The 22,256-nt window shown below is 37.1% G+C and overlaps 1 protein-coding gene across 6 annotated transcripts in view; it reads left to right on the top strand.

The window, feature by feature from the left end:
• Positions 1 to 22,256, top strand: part of RAPH1 (Ras association (RalGDS/AF-6) and pleckstrin homology domains 1) — an 86,672-nt gene that overhangs the window by 5,407 nt on the left and 59,009 nt on the right. For 4 of the 6 annotated variants that reach the window (XM_068685880.1, XM_068685883.1, XM_068685884.1 and 1 more), the window contains exon 2: positions 4,068 to 4,140. The exons of the other annotated variants lie outside the window; for them this stretch is intronic. In XM_068685880.1, the coding sequence (XP_068541981.1) occupies positions 4,114 to 4,140 (27 nt within the window). In that variant the 5' untranslated portion in view covers positions 4,068 to 4,113. The remainder of the gene's footprint in view (positions 1 to 4,067; positions 4,141 to 22,256) is intronic. 6 annotated transcript variants of the gene reach the window in all.

Raw genomic sequence — 22,256 nt, 5'->3', positions numbered from 1 at the left:
AAAGCTTAAACAGAACCTTGTTGTTTCTCTCAAATGCACATACAAAGTGGGAAAATGCATGAAATAAAACAGGTACAGATTTATCTGCCCCCAGCCTCCTGTATCCTTACTACTGTCTGACAACTTCCCCTTTAGACAGCTTTGGGAGCGGTTGCATTGGGACTGACAGAAAGAGCTGTTCCCAGGCTAGCGAGAGCTGAAGGCAGCGGATGGCACAGGGTCCTCTCCCACTGCCAGTGCTTGGTTGTCTCATGTCATCTCTCCCACTCCCCAAAGACTTAGGAACTTGCTATGCTTTATAGGATCTGTAGTATTCCTGGCATATCTTTCTGTCCTTAGTAGTTGGTTAAAAACCAACAAGTGTATCTGCTCTGTGCTCAGAGGTGAGGTGTGCAAAACCTCTGTTTCTGGTGGTGTTTTTTAGTTGTTGCCTTAGTGACTTTGCCAGTAGGAAGGAACAGTGTAATAGTTTGCTCCTTAAGGAAAGGCTCCTCGTGGAGCTTGTTATTTTCCAATGACACAAGTAGACTTAATCTTGATGCTTTAAGAACAGCTGTTTTTAGCATAGAAGTAGTAGTTAATTCAATGTCATCCCAGTCCTAACGTCTGAACGTGGTTACAGAGTGCTGGTAAGAGTGCTTCCTTAAGTTGGAAACTGTTGTCAAGCCAAAAATTTGTGTTTCTACTATCCTGCCACTGTTTCTCAGTGATTTGTGAAAAACTTTAGGTTCCTCCAGGAAGTTCTGCAGAACCTTCAATAACTACTGCAGATTTTTTCTTAATTTTCTGAAGGAGTGTCTATTTTCATGATTTAAAAAAAAAAATATATCTTTTTGGAAATGTCTCAAAGACTTAATTGCTATTCTTTTGAAACTGTAATTGGTAAATTTGCATCATCTGCTTGTGAGACTGAATTGTGAAGGTTGTGTTGCTAAATAGTGGTAGAAGTGCAAATAAAATATGTTAAGGGTTGATAATAAAATAATCCTGTCTCAAACAGTTGAATTCTTACTCTGTTATCATTGACACAGTTAAATCTCTTCAATATGTATTATGAAATTGCTTGCTGAGTGTAAGTGCAACATTAAAAGTTGAGTGAGTTACTCCATACTGTGAAATATGCTACCTTTACAAAAATAGAACTCACTTTTTTTTTTTCCCTTCTTTTTTCTGTTAGGGAATTTTGTTCTTTTGGAACATTCAGATGGTGGTAAGACAGTTTTGCCCCAATCATGTTGTTTTAATCAGCGCTGAAAATGTTCTTTAAGTTTTCTTTAATGTTTCTGTATTTCTTTTCAGTCTTTCCATTGACTGTTACGATAAAATACCCCACTGTTCAAAATGCCTGCTTGATTAGTTTAACTGTTGATAAAACATACTGAAACTGTTTGACAGATTTTCCTCAGAGCTTTTAGACTTGTAGTGTTACTTTTATCCTTAGCTCTGTGAAGTAGCTGAATTGATCTTTGCAATATACCGTTAGTAAAAAGACAAATGTTCAGAAGGAGTGACTTGGGTGCATGCTTGTGGGCTTTCTGTCAGTCCCTCTTTTCATGATGAGATGTCACTGATAGGTTTCATTATAGGGGCTGAAGAAGATAGCATTAGCAAAACAAATCTACATATTTTTTGGAGAGGAAGGAATGTTGCTTCATTCAGTATTCAAAAATTTCCAAACGTTAATCTTTATACAGGTGAATTTGTTACACCAGAGATAGCCTCAGCATTGCACTTCTCCCTGTCTGCATCCCTGATGGTGCTGACCCAGTCGTGAGAATTTTATCTTCCGCTCATTGTTTCTCTAGCAGGTCCCATAATGAAATGGTATTAATAGAGCTGAAGAGAAGCAGTTAAAATTAGAGATAATTTTCTTCCTTCTGCTTTTCCTGGCTGAAATGTATTTAGATGTTACCTAGCTTTAGTGTCTGCTAAACTGTTGTGCATTCGAAGTATCCTTATAAAATGAGACTGGGGAGATTAATTCCACAGAAGTTCTGTAACCCGCTTTACAAGGTGATACGCAACATGCCAGACTGGTACAATTGGAGGGGTGATCAGCTGTAGTAAAAGGTAGAAATTGACAGGGAACTGTTGAGAGAGGAAGAGAAGCTGCAACTCTGTATATATCTTTCTAGACAGTGTTTATATACTTCAGCAAACCGAGTGGTTCTCTTAAGCCTGGGATGTAAACACATTTTTAAAAATAGTGACAAACTCCTTTCCAGGCTGCTGTTTGCATCTTAAGAGCATTAAAAGGCATCTGTCTAGAGCTTCAGAATCATTTGTAGAAAATATTAATGCACTATGATTTCATAAATGAGTTCATTTGCACATCCAGGTGACGTGTTACCTACGCTTGTTTTGTGAAAGCTGATTTACAAAACTGAGGTGTATTCTAAATGAATATTGGAAACAATAAATGTTCAGGCTGTTTTCAAACATCTCATGAATTAAGCTAATATTTGCAGTTTAGCAATAACCTTTCAAAGGTGCAGTTGGCATGGGAAGCTTGTTAAGACATCCTACCGGTGGTTAAAGGACAAGATGCTGTATGTGACATAATTGGCGTATCGATTCTAGCTTCCTTCAGAAGCAAGGGCAAGGTTCACTGCTCAGGGCAGTTCCTCCCGGTTGTTCTCTGTAAGGCACATTGCTGATGGGCTGCGCCTCTAAAATAAAGCCTCAGTATTTGGTGTTACGCTGTTGGCTATTTCTAGGCAGTTTCCTGTTCATGTATGGTTGTTTTGGACTTCATACTGACTTGCTTAGCTCATGCCTATATAGCGATGAGGCATCTTGCATGGGATTTTTGATTCTGTGCCAGAAGCCAAGCATTCCAAGCTCTTTCTATTTATCGTTTAGCCATTTTGTTTCTTTCTGTCTTGCTTACTAGCAGAAAGATCACTGTGATCTTGTTGCACCCTCTAAAGTTGAGTTAACAGTTGTTGGAATCTTTTAGTATACTAACGCAGGTTTGGACTTCCCAAGTGCCTACAGTCGTTGTTCACAGGTGACTAAAGACTTATACAAATGTGTTTAATAGAACATTTAAATTTTTTTTTCTAGTGGTTTGGATTGTAATAGTTGTTTCTGATGGCTTAAGAAAAGCGATTTTAGCTATTATTAAATAGTGGTGTTTTATTTAGGTAACAGCAAAAAAAAGCTAGTAGTTTTCACTCACTAGTAACTTTGCAAAGTACTAATACTGACTTAAACTTGCAGTTGCTTTGGCTGTCTCTGAGCATGTCATAGGTAAGGAAAACAGCTGTCTGTAGCTGGGGAACAGAAGGATCACTTTTTGTTTCACCTTTACTCAGGTTTGTCTATCAATAAGTAACTTAGTGATATCTTAAGTTCTGTGAAACTGAAAGGCTATTTGCCAGATTCATGTGAGTACCAACGATAAATTCCTGTTTAGGTAGGGAGGAAAGAAATTGTTTTCCTAATGAAATGTGTTGTTGTGGGTTAGAGAGCTCACTAATTCTCTAGAAGGTGCGTAGCAGAAGTGAAGTCTCATTTTCAGCAGTGACATGGAAGGAGAAAGAGGGCCACAGAGAAAGAAGTATGAATGTTGTCTTTCCTTCTAGCAGCTGGCAGAGCGGAAAATCAAAGCAATGGGGAAATGAATGAAATTCTTAGGAGGAACCACATATTCACATTGCAGTTCTTAAAGTGAAACATGCAGTGTCTTTGTGAAGACTGCTCTATATTACCTGAACTGCTATTGATAGTGCATTGTTTAGCTTAAGCTTTTGTGCTTGCTATCCTAGTTAGTGACAATCAGAGTTTATTGCTAAAATTGAAATAACCAATAAAAATCCATTCAAATGCTTCCGATTGGCTTAAATGAAATCTATTGTGATATTATCCATGTTTAGTCTTAATCTGTGCAAAAAGTCGGAAAGCTTCTCAAAAACAAACAAAACCCCCTTGGAATGATTTATTACTGCTTTGTAATAAGAGCTCCCTAAATTATCTTTTATCAGCTGAAATGGAATATTCCTGGAATGACTAGTGCTCATTGTAGGGTTGAAAGTCCAGGATAGAGCAAACAATTTTTTTTTCAGATGGTGCACTTTCAACTTCAGTGGTGTGTTTCATTTCTGAAATGTGATGACTTGGGCATCTCTTTTTGAAAAGGTGGGTCATTCAGTTTTCGTTCTCCTGAAGTACTGGGCAATATTTACCACTGCCATATAGGAAGTTAGCTTGGATAGACTGTCAGTCTCCGAAGACTGGGGAGTGATTTTATTTGTCTTCTTTTCTTCTGTGCCTAGATCTTTCAAATAAAGATTAGGTTGGTGTGTCCTATGTGTTTGTAGAACCATAGAAAGTGAGCTTTAAAGAGGTGTCTTACCAACAGTGCTTTTTTTTGTTTTGTTTTTTTTCTCTTCAGTTTCTTGATGAAGAGAATAAAATCCCTGCCTTCTAAGCTTGATCTCCATCTGTTTGATTTTTTCCTTCTTGGAGGTGCACAATCTTGTGTTTTTTTTTTGTTTGTTTGTTTGTTTTTAAATGTACTTTACTTGATACTAGACCAGAACACACAGACACGCATGCACTTTCTGTATGTTTGCTCATTATTAACTTCTTAAGATCCATTTAGTCTGGAATTCTCTTGGATACAGCTGTTGACAGGCTGTGAGCATTTGACAACAGTATTTCTGCATACCCGATCTGATTAAACGTGATACAACGTTAGGAGACCTTGGTATGTCTCGTGTAGACCATCATTCCAGTTGATGCTGCCTAAATCTTTATTTTTGCTGTTTTGAGTGAGTTGGAAGGCAAGATAAATGGCCAGTTGTGCTCTCAAGAAAATGTTAAAAATTACAGCTGACCTTATGTTGTCTTCATTCTTTTTGCCTTCCAGTATGGATTTAAATACTTGATTTTACAACTGAACATGCTTGTGCTGTGCTGTGCCACAGGAGTTGAGAAGGCATAGCCTGCTAGCAGATTTGGCAGCTGCTTCTTCATTCCTAAAATGACTTTTGCAGGGTTGCTTTCCTTAAAATGTTGGTATTTAAGCAAGGTTCAGGTGGTATGATTGACAGTAACATGGAATTAACACATATTCAAAAAACAAGGCTTCTTGTTTCCTTTTTTGCTTTGTTTTTAAAGTATGATTATGCACATATAAAATTTGGAATATGTAGGTGGTTAACCAGTTAAAAAGTTAAATGGTTAGTTCACTTTTTGGAAAGAAAATGAAAAATTTTGCTTGACGCTACTCATTATGGCTGTTAGTGCTGTGATGGAGTCATCTATTCAGCTAAAGAAGACAGCTCAAGGGGAAATTTAAGGTCCAGTAAAAGAAGCCCTTAGTTTACTTGGCATTTCTTTCATAACTTTAGAAGTTCTGCTTCCCTCTATAATGTTAGTAGCAACCTTTCCCTGGGGTGGGGAGCAGGGAGAGTAGCAGCAGTCTGGTCCTGTGTGCATTCAGAATTGTCTGCGTACGTGGAACTAGTTTGAACGTTTGGTTTGAGACTTGTGTATTAACAGTAGTAAATAATGACGATTCTCTTGTCACTAGCTGTGCATGCAGTAGCCTGATACTTAATGAATTGAGAATTCAATGGATACAGATAGAGAGCTGTATAGTCTTCATATTTTTCTTGCCACTATGCTTAATACGTTCTTATAGGTCATGTTCAGAGAATCTGTTTGCAGCTAACTCTAATCTTTTTCCTTCAAAAATGAGTAAGCTATGCAGTAAAATGATACCTATGACCGTGCATTCTGTAAATAATTGATTTGTGCCTTATATGTATTGCTGATCTTTTTTAGTGTCTTGAGGAACAGGGCATTATTTAAAAAGAGGAAGTTAGGTCTGCCACAGAGGAAGCATTATATTATGGATCAAATGCTGTCCTTGCCATCTTTGAACCACACTCTCTCTGCTGTCTCTCTTTACATCCATACTTTTTTCTTTACACAATTTTCCAGTTTTCTGAGTTGTAGACAGCGTGTGGTTTCCAGTGTTTTGTATGTAGCTTTGGTCTTCTTGGGCATCAGTCTTAGGATGTTTGCTTCTGTAGTGCGTCTTGATTTGAAACTGGATAGGTGGAAAAATACTTTTCTTTCTGTTCACAGCTGCATTTTGCATTTGGGCTGATGTTTGCATGCAACCAAAATGCACGTAAGGGGGGTTGAATAGTACTATTAGCTGTTAGTTCTGTGTTGTGTGTGTGTGTTCTCAGAAATTCTTCAGATGATGCACAAGAATTGAAGAAGGTCTGAGAACTTGCTTCCTGTGACTTGCTTGCATGTTTTAAAATATAAGCTCAATATTAATGGAGCTGAATGGATATAATGTTGAAAGTAACCATACTGTTTAGCATGGAAAGCTGTGAATGATTCCACAAATGTATAGTTCTTTTTGTTGTTTTCCTCTGAGAGAAGGTTGTGACTTCAGATGAAGAGTACAAACCAGAAATAAACAAGCCCTTAGGATACATTCCTTTTTTTTTTAACAGGCATTTCTTTATGAAAGATGAAATCACAGGTACCTTGCTTGAGATGAGGAATATCAGGTTTTCTTTGAAGCATTCTACCTTTAAAACATTAAGGTTATGCATTACTATGTGGGTTGAAAACCTTCCCTCAATGGATATGATACATTGTCTGAAATAGGAGTACTTTTTGTGATGTGCATGCAGGTAATAATTGGCTGACAATCCTTTGCTGGTTTACCCACGTTTACTGTTAAGTAGCTGCTGTCATTGAGTTTGACAATAAGATAGGTAGTATTGTTTAATAGTAACACCCCAAGTTAAGAATATGAAAACAGATTTTGAACTGCATCTGTAGTTTTCCTTTGTGGAAACTTTTGCCAGTGAAAGGGGTAAGTATCTTCTGTACTAAACTTCTGGATTATGTGATGAGCATTTCCTACCAGTAACATTAAGCTGTAAATGCTTTGAGAAATGTTCTGTCTAATCCTCTATTTTCACTTGGTGATGCAGAGAGTATTCTAAAGAATATTGATTTGGGCAGAGTCTTCTTGAGCTAGAAACTTGCAGCCTTAGGCTGCAGAATGATGGACCTAGTTGTTGTTTTAGTATACGTATGAAACAGATCTTAATTTTAGACCTGTTTCTCAAATACTGGAGTCTGAAGTTCCCAGCTGCAGCTGCTAGGTCCTGTCTTTTTGCATTTCTTCTTAGTAGAACTGGTGCAACTTGTTGTGGGGTGCTCTCTGTCTTGTGATTGAGCTGTGTCATCTGCAGATATCCCGTAAATGGTTGTACTGAATGGGTAGCAGCAGTGATACAGAAATAGTGCTGCCAGGCATGGATTCCTGGTAGTTCTCAGCAGTGCTGCCATGGGACCATAGCCAGTCAGTTCCCTTAGTACCTGAGGTCTGCTGGCAGCTCGTGAGTTGCATTGCGTGAGTTGCACCAGTGCTGCCAGCTTACTGCACCTAGGCATTGAGTCATTCTTTGATGCTAGTTCTAGCTACCTCCGGTAAATCGTGAGTTTTGGCTAGCTTCTTGACTAAAGGGTTTTTGTATACTTGATGACCAGTCATTGAAGGAGTGGTTATACTGACTTGCGCTGATGACAGTTTTGTCAAGCTGCTGCACTGCTGTATACGCTACACTGCTGTATGCTAAGGCAATACCAGAATGTGAGTTTAAGATTTTATACTGATGAACAATGAGAAGAGAGCAAAGTAACATGATTTGTATCTTCACCTTTCTGTTAAGTTCAGTAAAACCTAATTGATTGTAAGACTTCTGATATGATGGGATAAATGCCTATGTAGTTTCTTCCTTATTTATTCTATTTGAGGTATCATCCTTTGGCTTGTGTAGCAGCATTTTGTCAAATGCATGAGAGCACTTTGAACAGAATGCCAAATCCCGCTGTATGAGAACAGAAATTGCTTAGGCCTCACCCAGCCAATTTAAAACCTACTTTGTGTACAAGTAATCTTTCTTCCTTTTTTAACTAATGTTCTGTGGAAACGTTCTTAAGACTTTTGAGACTGAAATACTTGAGGACTATTAGAAATGGTTTATGTTGATACTACTACATACATATCTTTTGTCTGGTGCTTTTTATTGCCAGATACGCCAAAAGTACACTAGTGTGAGTGCATTCCACTATGATCTATAGTGAAGAAAATGTAATTCTCCTTTTATAAGGAGAATTATATTCTCTTGTTCTCCTTTCTGACCCTTCTAATACAGATGCTGCTAAAAAGTGATAGCAGTGAATACTAGGAATCCATCCTTGGTGCATGTAACCAGCTGTGTTTAGCACTGCAACAATACCAGTGTGTCGAGATCTTTCCAAACTTTATTCCAATGACTTCTGGTCTTGTTTTTCTTTTTCCTACAGAAGGTGACTTTTTCTCATTTGTTTTAATTTACTTGAAAGAACAGGGAGTCTCAAGTTATTTTTGTTTTCTCCTTTTCCTTAAAAATTTATTTTTTGAGGGTTTTTCTTCCAGTCTTTGACTTGTAAAATTAAATGTCATGCTGTCCTTTGAATGTGTGTAATGTCATCCAATCCAGAGTAAACTATTCTAATGTTTCTTAACTTTTTAATACTGTTTTTCTTCCTTCTGCTGTCACTTCCTCTTGGAAAATGAAGACCTAGCTTTACATGAAGCAAAAGGTCTACATAGAGAGATGTAGATTTTCTGACAGTGCATATACAAATTTCTTGGATTGTCTGCTGCACCCTGCAGATAGTTTTGTCTTAACCTTTTTCTTATGATGGAAGCAGAAGTCTTCTGGCTCCTTTCAGTAGTTGACTATGAGAGGCACATGGTGGTGGTTTTACACTGCTGGGCAGCTGAACTACACCAAAACCATGCTCTCGCTCCCACTCCTCAGAAGAAGAGGGGGAAAAGAAAGTATGCTGGAGTAGAAAGAGAAAAAAAAAAAGGCTTGCAGATTGAGGTAAGGATAATTAATTAAAGAGAAAAGAAAGTTGGGGAAGGGGGCAACAAGCAAAGGCTGTGCAGAAGTACAAAGAGAGGGGGGGGAAAAATTACTCTCTACTTCCCATTAAAAAGTGATCAGCCATGCCCTGGGAAGCAGGGCCTTGATATGCATAGCAACTGTTTGGGAGGACAGATGTCTTTATAACGAGAGTCCCCTGCTCTCTTTCCCCTTCCCAACCTTTTATTGCAGAATGTGACACCACACAGTACGGAATATCCCTCTGGTTGCTTTATGTCAGCTGCCCCAGTGAGGTTCCCTCCCCAGTTCTTGCCCACCCCCAGCCTGCTGGCTTTGGGGTTTTGGAGGGAGTCCTGGTGCTGTGCCAGCACTGCTCAGCAATAGGCACAGCACCGGTGTGACACCAGGGCTGTTGTAGCTGTGAGTGCAGAGCACAGCACTCTGTGGGCCACTGCAGGGAAAATTAACTCTATCCCAGCAAAACCCAGCACAGATATGGTGATGTGTTCATAATTAATGGGAGCCTTGCATGAGAAATCTCTCATGTCAAAATGAAGTGGTTGGGATTAGTCGCTTCTACAGTTTTGAATACTTTTTAGAACTTGAAATGGGAAAAATAGTTTAAGAAAAATAATTTCATTAGTAATAAAAGCATAATCTTTAAATGCATTATTCTTATCTTTCATCTAATTCTTATATTGCATGACCTAGAAACTGATGATCTCTGTTTTTAGGCATGACATTGTCAATTAGTCTTTTTAAAAAGAATTATGTACTGAGGTTAGTTTGTACGTGGCATCTGAAATGCACAGTGGTATCAACAGGCATAGGGTATTTTCCTAAACTTTTCATTTGTACTTTATTACGTTTCCATTGTCCTTGACCTGATTTAAGTCTGTTTAGTTTTGTCCCACCCCAGACTGCAAAATCTGTTTGGCATTATGTTCCATTTTTATACAAAAGTATATAGAGAGAAGATGAGTCAGAGCTGTTCAGAGGTTATTAAACCTACATATATAACTCAGGTGTTGGTGGGTATTTTCTTTTTTTCTGTAATTGTTAAACTTGACCTGTTTAAAAACTCTTTGTTTTGAATTATGTAAAATCCTTTCAGCCACTGAGTGACAAATAATGTAACTCCATTTCTCATTCCTCTCTTGATACAGTTATGTACTGTGAAAATTCATATGCTATGAATTGTATGTTGTCAAGAGGCCTGTTATTTATTTTAGAGCTTCAAAATAAATTAATAAAGGAAACTTCCCTCATTTATACTTCGAACCAATCAAGTTGTGTTTTATAAGGATGTCATGTGAAAAATCCGTTTTCCTCATGAAACATCTCCATCCAAAGTCCAGCTATATACCAGTGCTTGTGACATGCTAAAAGTCTTTCTAAAAAGCAACAATGAAATTGTTCTTGGTTGTTCGGCTTAAAATCAAAAAGCACTGATCATGTTCTGGAAGTAATTTGAGTTAGAATACTCATTTTAATACTAGATCTCATTATGTTTACTGGTTTTACTGATGTGTCATATTATTTGAAAAGCTGAAGTTCTACCTTGTTCTAATTTTCCTTTTAAGAAGTTCTTTATTTTACGCCCAATTTTACTATTGGGAGGGGAAGTTAATCTCAAGGGTTCTCTTCTGAAAGAGCTGCATTTCTAGGTGCAGAGCTGTGCTCTCCAGCCACCTCTCTGCATCCTCTGGTGTTAGTCAAGAGAACTGCCCGCTGTGATGTAAGCGAACAAGGTAAGGTACCTTCAGCTGGATGAATGGTGGTTAATAGCAAGAGCTGTAGTAAGTACATCATTCTTTAGATGGAATGACATCTTTAATTCTGAAGTGTGAAGATAGATGAAGTATGCAGCCGTGTAGATTTGAGGACCTCCAAAGTGGGTTTGTTTCATTTCATTGTTCTCTTCCTGCTCATGGAAACAGACGTATATGGCACAAGCAAATGCAGCATTCCTTTATGGTCTGAACGTGATCCATGGCAGAAGTTATTCACAAACAAGCGTACATAATGAATAGAATTATATGCTGCGTTTATTGTGGAGATGTGTTGGGATATAGGGAGAGTGTGAAGAAAGCTCCCAGTGAAATGGAATGAAATTTGTAACTGTACAAAAACTACTTGATTTGTCGCAAGCTGGCCCTTAAAGGTAAGCTAGGCAATAGCTCCTATCAGCAAAATTTTGTAAATCCTTTGGAAAGGTAACAGGAAGAAGTTGCCAGCAAGTCTTAGACCTGAATGTGTGTTCAGAGGTGCAAAGTACATAGCAAACCAGTAAAGGAAATTAAACTCTTGTGCTTTCTTTGTTTTAAAATAACTTAAGTCCTTTTGTGGTGCTGCTTTTCTGATTTAATTCAATTTAATTCTCAGACAGATCAGATTCAAGTGGAATAGCCTCTTCTACAAAAAATAAATCTTCCTCCCTGTTAGCAATCCAGGGTAGTAAGACTGTGTATTAATGGAATTGTTCCACAGACTTCTGTGTAAGCTTTTTCATTGAAGTTGGACACAGTGCACTAGACAAACAATTTGGAACTCTTGCCTTTTAAATATCAAGGTGTTAATGAATTAAAAGGCATATTATAATGTGGCTTTTACACTTGTCTATGCATCTACATTTTGAATAGTAACTGTTACTGTTTTGTGGCTTGCTCAGCTACAGCAAATCAATGCAGATAAGTTCCGTCCTGCCAACCCTTGTCCTTAACAAGATGTGAATGTGTTCCAAGTAATTACCATTTCTGGTGTCACAAATGACATTCCTTATGCAGTGTGGTCAACTCAATACAGCTGCTTTCAGCAGTAAAAATACTCATTGTAGTACACATTCCAGTTGTGTTTTATTCTGTAGTTGATTCATCTGGCTCAATTCTTAAGGAGGTCTTTATACCAAAGAAGATATTTTTGAAGGAACAAAAATAATTGTTCTTTTGGGATGTTGAGAAGAAAACTCTTTACTCTGAAGCTTGCCAAAATGTTGCACAGCTGTTAAGATGATATAATGGCGTTTTTGTTTGACTAAGGTTGTAAATATGAACTTCCTTCCTTCTGCATTTATAATTAATCTGGCTGCATGCAGAACTTGTGATAAATCTCTTCCAAATATCTGTTGAGGGAGAATATCTATAAAATACTTACAAATTACACATGCAGTTTATATTTGGTTATGAAATGGGTGACCTAATTTTCTGTGAACTAGATATAACCTCCTCCCTAAGTACCACTAAAAGAATGTGTGTCAAGAATAAGAGTTTGTCCTGGTCTTATATCACAGAAAAACATTCATCTGTGAGAAGTGTTGAACAGAATACCCTTAATCCTGGGAGGGTGTTTGCAGTGCTGTAGTTGCAATAGATCCCACTTAGACTTCAGAAATAGGCTCAAAGTGGACAGCAGGTTCTGTTTCGTTTGTATACGTCAGGTATTCCTGCATTTGTTGTGAGCAGTGTTTCCTGCTGCCCTCAGAATTGTGCTGGAGGAAATGACAGCACTGGTGATCAACCTTATGGACGCAGGCTTATGTATTTTGGAAAGGAACTGAGACTGGCTGCAGTGATACTGTAAACTGAGGTAGTACTTTGACTTAGGAAGGGCATGGTTCTTTGAGCATGATGCAGTTTCAGTATGCATTACCCTATAAGCCCACTTTTACCCCTGATTTTCTAACGCATTTTTAATGCTTAGAAGTCGCATGTAATTGTTTCCGTGTGAGGACATGGCTATTTATAATCTGTGGAGAAAAAAAGCTGAGGTAGTGCGTGTGTTGCTAATACAGTAATACTTCTATAGAGGTTCTTTAACAAGAGGGCAATAGCATCAAAACAGTACATCTCTAAAAGGTGGATTTTTTTAGTTTGCTTGGTGGTGTTTTTTGTTCTTTTGTTGTTGTTTGTTTAAACTATTCCGGTAGCATAATTTCATTTGTAGGAAGGCAGGGAGATAGGAAGGAATTTACAGAAATATCTGAGTAGTTGAGAGGAGTAGTCTATAAATCAGTCTTGGAATATTTTCCATTTTTTGATTGAATTGAGGAGAGAATAAGCCTTTGATATTAAGCTGTGATTGCAAAAAGGGAGAAACATTTGTTTCTTGACAAACTGTTGCTTACTCAAAGTTTCTGAAAGTTTATGGGTTTGACTCTCAATTATTTGACAAAATCATGAAAAACACGGTGTATATCTTTTGTGAGATCATCTTTACAGCTAGGTATGGAAGGTGTTCCCTTACTAAAAACTGTGCTGAGAGGTTTCTACTGAGGGTAAACAACAGTGAAAAATCAGTATTTGAGTGAAGTAAGAATCAATATTCTTACCTTGCTGGAGTTACTCCAAAATTACTTTGGCACTGTTGATATCTATTCATTACATAGAATTTTGTGAGCCCTTAGCATCGTTTGCTTGGAATTGAGTGATATTATTTTGTCGTTTTTTGAGATACTCAGGTGTGCCCATGTGTTTGTCCAAGTGCCTTACTCTTCTGTGTGTACTTCTTTGTTTCTTTGTGTGTTTGTATTTTGTTTCTTTGTATATTGTTTCTCTGTTACTTTGTATTTTGTGTATTTTTACTGTTTTGAGGCAAGAGTGGACAAACTGAAGTGCTTCTGTGTGTAGCTTCTGGGCTGGTACTGAGGCAACCAATTCTACAGATTATATGCTAGGTTGTTGCTTGTGAATAAGTTTTTGGTTTCCAGAAGCATATGAGAAATGTGTAGGTATCAAATGAGAAAGTACAGTAGAGAAAAAAAATACCTTTACTGTATTTAGTCTCTAACTTGAAAGGTCTCTGGCATTGAGAGTATCTCATTTTCGTCTCTGCAAACTCATGTTTTTTGGTGTGGAAATGAGATTGACAGAAATTCAATCACTGTACAGCAATGTGATCCTTGCTAAGAAGTCCTGGTGTTTGAAAAGGCTCGTGCATCTTCTGGATTTAAAATACAAAAACAAACAAAAAAAACACCACCACCAAGAGGTTGCATGTTACTTTCAGATGGTGGCTTTAAAAGTAGCAATAAATCATATGTGTGGTGGAAAAAAAGTTAAAGGTCTCAGTTTACCTAAAAACTTTAAGCTTATTTTAGTAAACCGTTGGCATTCGTTTTGTCATTGGCATCTAAATCTGTCTGACCTTGGTTTATCACTTTACCACAGCACTAAACAGATGAGAGACAAGAATAACTGAATACGGATGATAGAACTTAAAAGCATGCTTACAAGCAAACTGTAATGTAAAATATAATGTACAATATACATATGTCTTTGAGTATAAAGCTGTGATCAACCACCTGCTTTAGGGTTGTGTTCCTTCACTGAATAAAAAACTCGCTAGTTCTTAAAAAAAAAAAAAAAAAGTTGCAGGTAGAATTAGTCTTAGTCAAAAAACTTTTTAGAAAAATTCCTGAAACTTGTTGTGTTTATGAGTGGCAGTTTGAAGCCCATTGACTGACTCACTTGTTTTTTTTCCTCCACAGTTTCTGTACCAAAGCACACAATTAGCTTAGTTTTTACGTGCAAGAAAAGTTCCATTCACAGAACTACTATGTGTGGTGGCAGCAGGCTTTTCAGACAGTAGTTGTTTTTGTGACTCAGGTGCTGAGCTGTTTAGACAAGGTCTCTGCAGCTTAGGATCTGAACAGTGTTTTTTTGGAATGCTGGCCTAGTCCAATGAATTTAAATCTTTCTGTTTCAAGTCCTTCTTTAACAAGATCCAGCTGTCAGCCCTGTCCTCCATGGTTGCCCTGTGGTGTAGGAATTCCATGTTTGCTTCCTTGGTGGGTGACTTGTACTTTCCTTTTTCCTTTTCGCTATGGAAGCTGAAGTTCTCATGTTGTCAGGAATGTGTGCTTTAAAGCAGTGATTTGGTGTTAAATATTTACATTTGGTCTTAATCTCTATGATTAAATTCTAGATAAAGTGCTTTTGATATGCATCTGTGTGCTGCTTTACTGGCTTTTAGACTTCTTCAACCTTTGACATAACAAAACCTTTCTAATGTTGAGGTTGCTTTCTTGCTTTAAGTGCTTTTCTTTCCAGGGAGTTGAATCCACTACTAGTGCTCTTCCCCCTTCTCATCCTCAGCCTCTGCTGCCAAGGTTTATTTAGAAACTGAAGTAATGCAGCTTTTCAGTGTGAATGTATATCTTCAGAGCACATCTTAAGTACACAAAATGACTTTCTTAAAATATTTTAAATGAATTTGGAGTTTTATGAGGTTTATAAATTGGAAGTTAAGAGCAGTGCTCAGCAATGCTTAGGTGCCTGTAAGCTATGAAATTTGTCATAGACTGCTTTGTACTTCCAGTTGCTGATGCTGCTTTGATTTATCATGTGGATTTAGATTAAGATAATTAAACCATCCTTACAGAGGAAAGATATATAATTGATAGTAGGAGCAAAACCTCATGTGAAGAAAGGTGTGTGGGGGGGGGGGTGTTCTTTTTTTTTAATCATGCAGGGAGAAATATTTTATCAGCCTTTGGTTTGAGGAACTCTGGGGAGAATTCTTCAGTGATACTCTGCTCAAATGGGAAGTTAAAGAGTGAAGTTGTATTTTTAGCCTTTATCATATCCTTTCTTCAGCAATTTGGACAGACTTAACTAGAGAATAGCAGTGGAATTGTTACAGGTTTTGGTGCCTTGCTTAACCAGATTTCTTGGAGAAATTGCTTTGGGGTTCAAAATCCTGGAATGGGTTTTTATTTTTGAGGCGAGAGAGCAAGTGCTGAGAGGAGTTTTTTACAGTGTAGGAATTCAAGAGGGATTTTTTTTTTTTGGCCTCGTGGGGTTGTCGATAAATAGCTTGGATTCTTCCATATTGACGAGGAAAAAGGTGAGTTCTAGATAATGGATGAGGAAGTTGGTCTTCTGTTTTGTATCACACGTGAGGTTTATTGTGATAATGAACTCTTGTCTAATCCTGTTTACTGCCAAGTGATCCCCTGCCCTTTCATATCCTGTAACACTGCCCCATTCCTATTAACATCCACCCTTTCTTTCCAGTATTGGCTCCTAGTGGCTAACTATGATTAATGGCTAAACTATGAAACTATCATAAAAATGTGCTTACTCATAAAAGCTAAGAATGAAACGCTGGTGAATGAAACAAATTCCTTTGTGGGTTTTCCGAAAAATATACAGGGCATTTTTTGGAGATGGCAGTTCCAGCTACTGCACTGAAATGCAGCTGTTCATAGGTAGTCTTAATTCTTACCAGAAAGACTAAATCAACTTGCAGCCTCTTGCAGCTGAGCTGCGTGTAAAGAAAACACAACCTGATACACAACTCTGTATAAGCAACCTGTGAAGAATGTTGTTTCTTTATCATTGCTAAAACACTGCTCTTTATTTTTTTGAAGCGTGGTTCCTATGCTGACACACAGGCCTAATTGAGGGGGTTTTGGCAACTTGTTCTGAGTCCCGCTAGATAGTACCCACATCACACAAGTTGTGAGTGCCTGGTGTGGTATCTTAAGTGAATGTTGGCACAACTACTGTTTTTAATCTTAGAGAGGGTCCCTTGAGCAAAAATGATTTTTTTAACTGTACTGAATCCAAGTATTGTGTTACTGTCCACATACAAGTAACATGGGTTAGCTGAGGGTCTTATGAGGAAATGTGCTCACCTGCATTGCAATTTGTAATTAAACGTAGTAAAACATTTCCCCAACCAGACGTACGTCTGTTCTTGCAGTTTCATACATCACAGAAATGCTTTGCTAATGTTTCAGTTGAATTTTACTTTTGAAGGCCGTTGTGTGGTATACCTACAGAGTAAGACAGCCTTGCTTTTGTTGTTTTTTCGTGATTCTGATACAATTTTTTGTTCTTTTATAATTCACTCAACATCCTCAGCTACTGGGAAAAGAGAAGACATATTAGGCATATTACTTGCTCTTTTATTTGCAACATGTGTTAGGTGGTTTGGATCATTGTTTGGATAGTTGCAAATAATATTTCTGAAATTGTTGTCTTCATTTTTGTCTTGCAAAACAGAATCCTTAAACTGGTTATGTAAAATTCTGTGCATGTCACATTTCATGTTCTGTTGTTACATACAGAATGTTGCTGAAGATGCGGTTATAGGTGTAGACAGTTATCCTTGTTTTGTCTTCCCAAACAGTGAGCACTTCACATTGTGTTCTTTGCAATGGCTCTTACCTGTAAAACGGAAGGTGAAATTTTTCCTTCTTTCAACTTGTCTGCTATAGACTTGCTGATAAATGTATAAAAAGATTTACAGGCCTGTGTTTTTATTTCAGTCTTTGGAGTTTTTAGTAAAAGTTGAGACTTTTAAAGAAGTTGAAACTTCTCTATTTCCTTTACTAAATGTTTTATATAAATTTTTAATGGAGCTTTGGGCTGACTGACCAGTGTATGCATGTCCACAGTGATGTTAGGATATGTATACTTCTGGGTTTTTGTTTATCTAGCTCTCTTGTGTACCCTGGGGACAAACGGATTGCCTGCATTGCCCTTAGTGTTCTGCTATCATTTACAGCTGTGTATTAGGATAGTAACTGTAACTGAACATTATGTTTCAAGTCTGGAATGTTCATCTTCTCCTTGTGCTACTGCACATCTTCCTCTTCCTTCTTCCTGCCTGCCTCACGCCAAAATACTTAGGAGCATTGTGTTTTCCTGACATACGAGGCTATAGCTAGAATTGGGATGGCAGAGCAAGGAGCTTAGTGCTTTGAGCTCGGATAGTAAGTCCTTGTCCTGAGGTGCCTGCATCTCATATGAATGAAGAATCACCTCTTAGAGGCATCTGAAACCCATTTCTCAATTAATTTCTCATACTGTACAGTCTGCATTTTTCCTGTTAGAAAAAGTTTTGTGGTCAGTGTAGCTGGGGGAAGTTTAATGGCCTGCAACATATAGGAAGGTTAGTCTTGAGGATTTGTAGGAAGCTTATGAAGGAGGAACTCAGGGCTGAAAGAGTAGAACTTGTCATAAATTACTTAAGTGTTTTTTTTATGGTAAGCAAGAGATGATTTTTAATGATTTCTTACTAAATCTTTTTTTTGCCATTTATATAGCAACCTCTAAGATAGGTTGACTTGTTTATTTGTATCTTCAAATACTGTTACAAGCGTGTTCAAACTACAATTGGTTGGAGTCAAGTACATAACTAACCTTCCCTTTACTCTACACCTTGAATTGCACATTCTCAAATTGTGTCATAAAGCTTAGCTTGACTATGGAACTTGTTTTGACGTCTGTCTTTTGTTAAGGTTGCAACTACTCTAAGATATTTTTGTTTCACTTACAATACAAAATACATTTTGTCTGTTACCTACTAATATTTTTAAAAGGTTATTTATACATCTTATTTACAGATTACAACCTCCTGAAATTCTTTTTTTTTAAAAAAAAAAAAAAAAAAAACTTGAAATTTTTGTGTTAATACTGCTTTTCTCTTTCTGCATCAACTTGTTAATATTTAGTGGGGTTTTCTTGAACGTCAGATTCCAAAGTTAGAACTCAATAGGAAGAGATGCTATATTAGTGTTTGTGTTACAATAAATATGTAATAAAGATTCTGGAAAGTAGGGGCTAATGTGTGTTTTTAAATACATCTCTCTGCCTCTTGAAGGCAGACTATACTTTAACATTGTCTCAAAGCTATGCACTTTCCTTGCTTACACAACCTCATTTTCTTTTCGTGCTGAAAATTCTAAGAAACTGGCCAGACTAAGATTGTGGCTCCTCTAGCTGATGACTGACATTCTTTGAGAGAACATCTATATTTCTTCTCTCTACTTAGAGCTATATTTTTAACTAAGGCATTTTAACTAACTTTATGATCCCTGACTAAGCAGTTGTTTGGTTTTTTTTTAGAGCTGTATTCATGTTGTCTTCAAAAAGAATCTGCTGTGAGACATGGTGCTACATGTGAGACACGGAGCTAGCATGCTCTTTGTACAGGTCTTAATTTAGTACTATTTGGGTTCTCTGTCTGAAATCTTGGTTCAGGAAATTAGGCACGATAATGGATAAAGCCCAGTCTTTTCAAAGCAACATCTGTTTGGCTAGATGCAAGGTAAGCACTAGAATATATTGGGGGGAATAAAGGTTTTACCATGTGCTTTCTCAGCAGAGTATAAACTTCAAGTGCAATTAGATATTATAATTACATAGATCCTTCAGTAGATGTTTCAGTAATTTTGGTATGTCTCCTTCCAGGAAGAAAGATCTCTTAAATGTGTTTCGATGTCACCTTATGAAGGCAAATGTAAAATTTCATTCTGTATAGTCAATTTATATACAAATAATAATAAAAAAGTACTGGGGTGTTAATAAGAAACTACCCATGTGGAATGTAAGGTAGACTTCTCCTTGATCCACTTTGTGTTTTACTTTTCTCTTTAAGCTTTCAAGCAAAGAAAGGGTGGGCGGGTATCTTGTGGATGTTCTTGCTGTGGCACATCAGAGGAATTTGTTGTTAATTTGAAATCAAGATCATGAAGTAAACATTCCAGTATCTTCAGGTTCTTTATTTCAGGAGATACATGAGTGATTGAGTACACTAAAGTTAGAAGGGGAGTGTACCAGCCTTGATTAGATACCAAGGGAATCAGTAGTTGCAGTGGATGTGAATACAGGAAATTATGTTTTTCTATTTCTTGATGCTGCTAGTCAAAAATATTTTTTTCTTTCATATTTGTTTTGTCTGTGAAGAGTGCAGTGTTTTCTTATCCTTGCTTAACTGACTGTCTGCCTCAAGACAAAGATTTGGTACCGATCTGAGAAAAACTAAGGAGCGACTGTAGTATGTTTGATTTTCCTGGTTAGAATCCCTGGGGTGGTAGTTATAATGGGAAAGGTGTAACAGCTCTTGGGTGAACACTACTGAGTTTTAGACAACCTTTGTTTACTGTATACAGCACTGATGTATTTGGGGGGGATTCCAAGAAAACTGAGACAGTTTGCTTTGATGTCTGATACCTGATTAAGGCTTTTTTCTTCTTCCAGTTGCTTATTCAGATAATTGTTTTATTAAGAGTTTCTAAAACTAATGTAAGTTGTGTTATGTCGCTACAAATATTTATATTCCAAACTGATAGTTTTGAAATAGTTCCATAATTGGGAAATATTCCCAACTGATAGTTTGGAAATAAAGAAAAATATTTGTAAAGACTTAGAGAAAACATAGTTGTTTGATAGGGTTTAAACACAAACAGCTGGGGGCAAAGGCAAGTTCCTGTACAGGCATGTGCTTAATTTTAGGAGTAGTGTTAGAAATCATGCTGTATGCATTTGGCTGACTAATTGTACTTTCAGCAGCTTTTAATTGATCTTTTATTGAAACTCTGACCTGTCTGCAATTCAAAATGTATGTTTTTAGACATAAAGATTTCTTTTCCATGGTTTCAAAGAGACATTCTTGCATGTTTCATAGATAAGTGGTTGAAGTAGGGAAGATTGCAGGCGGTCTGTTTTTGCACATCACAGCTAAAGCTGAGAATAAGGCCTTAGAGTGAGGATGCCTGGTTTTCATCTTTGCTGGATTTCTGCAGAAAGATGAGCAGGAAACAGATAGCAGACTTGGGTCAAAGGTTGTCACATTGCTTAATAATCCAGTGACCAAGTATTGAGACGTTAGTAGCTACAAATGTTTTATAAATCTTACCATTGAGGTGTGATTTAATGCTACTGTTTCTTGGATCTTATATTGAGGCAGGTAAAGATTGCTGTCAAAGACCTCAATATGTCCCCCACAGTACTTCTGATTATGTGAGCCTCTTCTTGTATGCAAGGCATAGACTCTTACTTTTCCAATTTAAAGCTGCATTGCATAAATAATTTGCTTGTTTAACTGGGACAAAGGAGTGCACAGATGCATAATTTTTAAAATGTGGCAACAGATGCTATGTTTGTGTAATGCATAAATACAGAATTTTAACTATTGAAATTACTCCCTGGGCAATTTCAGAAGCATATAAAGTTTTTGGTTATAAATGGTCTTTTTGCTTTTACTGAAGTGGTTGAAGATCTTTCCTTTGTCAGACATCCTGTGCGTTTTCAGCATGTTGTATTGAGTACAAGTCTGGAAAATTTGCCAGAAGCACAGTTAAAAAAAAATAAATAATAATAATAATAATAATAAAGTTTACTCATAGTGTATTAGTTTATTAAAGGGGGCTTTCACTTAGTGCAAGACTTTTATTTGGGATGTTTTGAATTTGAGTTTTTGGCTGACAGATTTTGTCTCAGTGTTTGAATTCGAAAGGTGTTGGAATGTGTCCTATAGGAGCCTTGGGATGTACTCAGCCTGTACCTATGTTATTTGAAGCTGAAAGCAAACAATTGCTCATGTACAGATCTTCACCTAAATTACTCTTAATGTAAACTGGATTGTAGGACACTGATATGCAAAGAATTTCCTATTGCTTCTAATCCCCTTCCAGATCTTCTCTCCCTTTCCCTTCCAGAGTAATAGATTTCATTATATTTTGTATTTATTAAGAGGAAACATGGAAATAGTGAAACAAATTATCTCCAGTGTATTGCTGGCTTGGTGTGGTGTTGTACTGAATTCAAAGGAGAAATATATTGTCAGTTCTAGTATAAAATTTTTATATTATTTAATTTTTTTTATTGAAAGGCGTGGCAGATTTGTTTGATCTTTGTCATGTGGGCAGATTCATTATATGAATTAAATGATTTGTGCTCAAGGTAGCTTTCATTGTTTACCAGAACTTAAAGGAAATGGGTAGAAATATATATGTGTGCTTTGTTGTTTTGCAAATACATTTCAGTTTTGTTCTCCTCTATAAGTAACCCCTAAGCCCGAATTTTATTAACTGCACAGTTTTTATATTCTCTCAAGCAGTCAGATGAATGAATACTACAGGTAAAAACATGCATACAAACAGGAGTAAGATTCTAGCATGCCATGCTTATGCACTTGTTTGGTGCATTACAGTAGTGCGTTGTCATGTCCAACTTCTTGAACAGAAACGGCTGCTGGCACGATCACAAATGGAAGCAGAGCTCTGATTTCTAAAAACATCTTGAGTGTGCTACATAGTTCCTTTAGGTTCATGAGGCTGGGTTTTTTAAATGCAGAAGTTCAGTTACTTGTTCAGATGGTGTTTTGAGCATTATTGTACTGTTCACTCTACCCTAGAGTAGAGTTCTAAAAAATTCCATAATTGTTTTGAAGAAGCAAATCCTTAGTTGAGTAACAGGCATGAGCTTGTACAAGGTTGTTTAAATAATAAGGTTGGGTGTGGGTGAAAACACCAGTTGCCTGAAAGAGATGGTTTGTTTTACTTCTAGGGTTTTATGCTGTCAGTTGTCTTTGAAAATACTTAAG

The sequence above is a fragment of the Anas acuta genome, chromosome 6 (assembly GCF_963932015.1).
Source record: "Anas acuta chromosome 6, bAnaAcu1.1, whole genome shotgun sequence".
In the NCBI taxonomy this organism is placed as follows: domain Eukaryota; kingdom Metazoa; phylum Chordata; class Aves; order Anseriformes; family Anatidae; genus Anas; species Anas acuta.
Note: the sequence above shows the minus strand (reverse complement) of the source record. Positions and strands in the feature narration are given on the sequence as shown.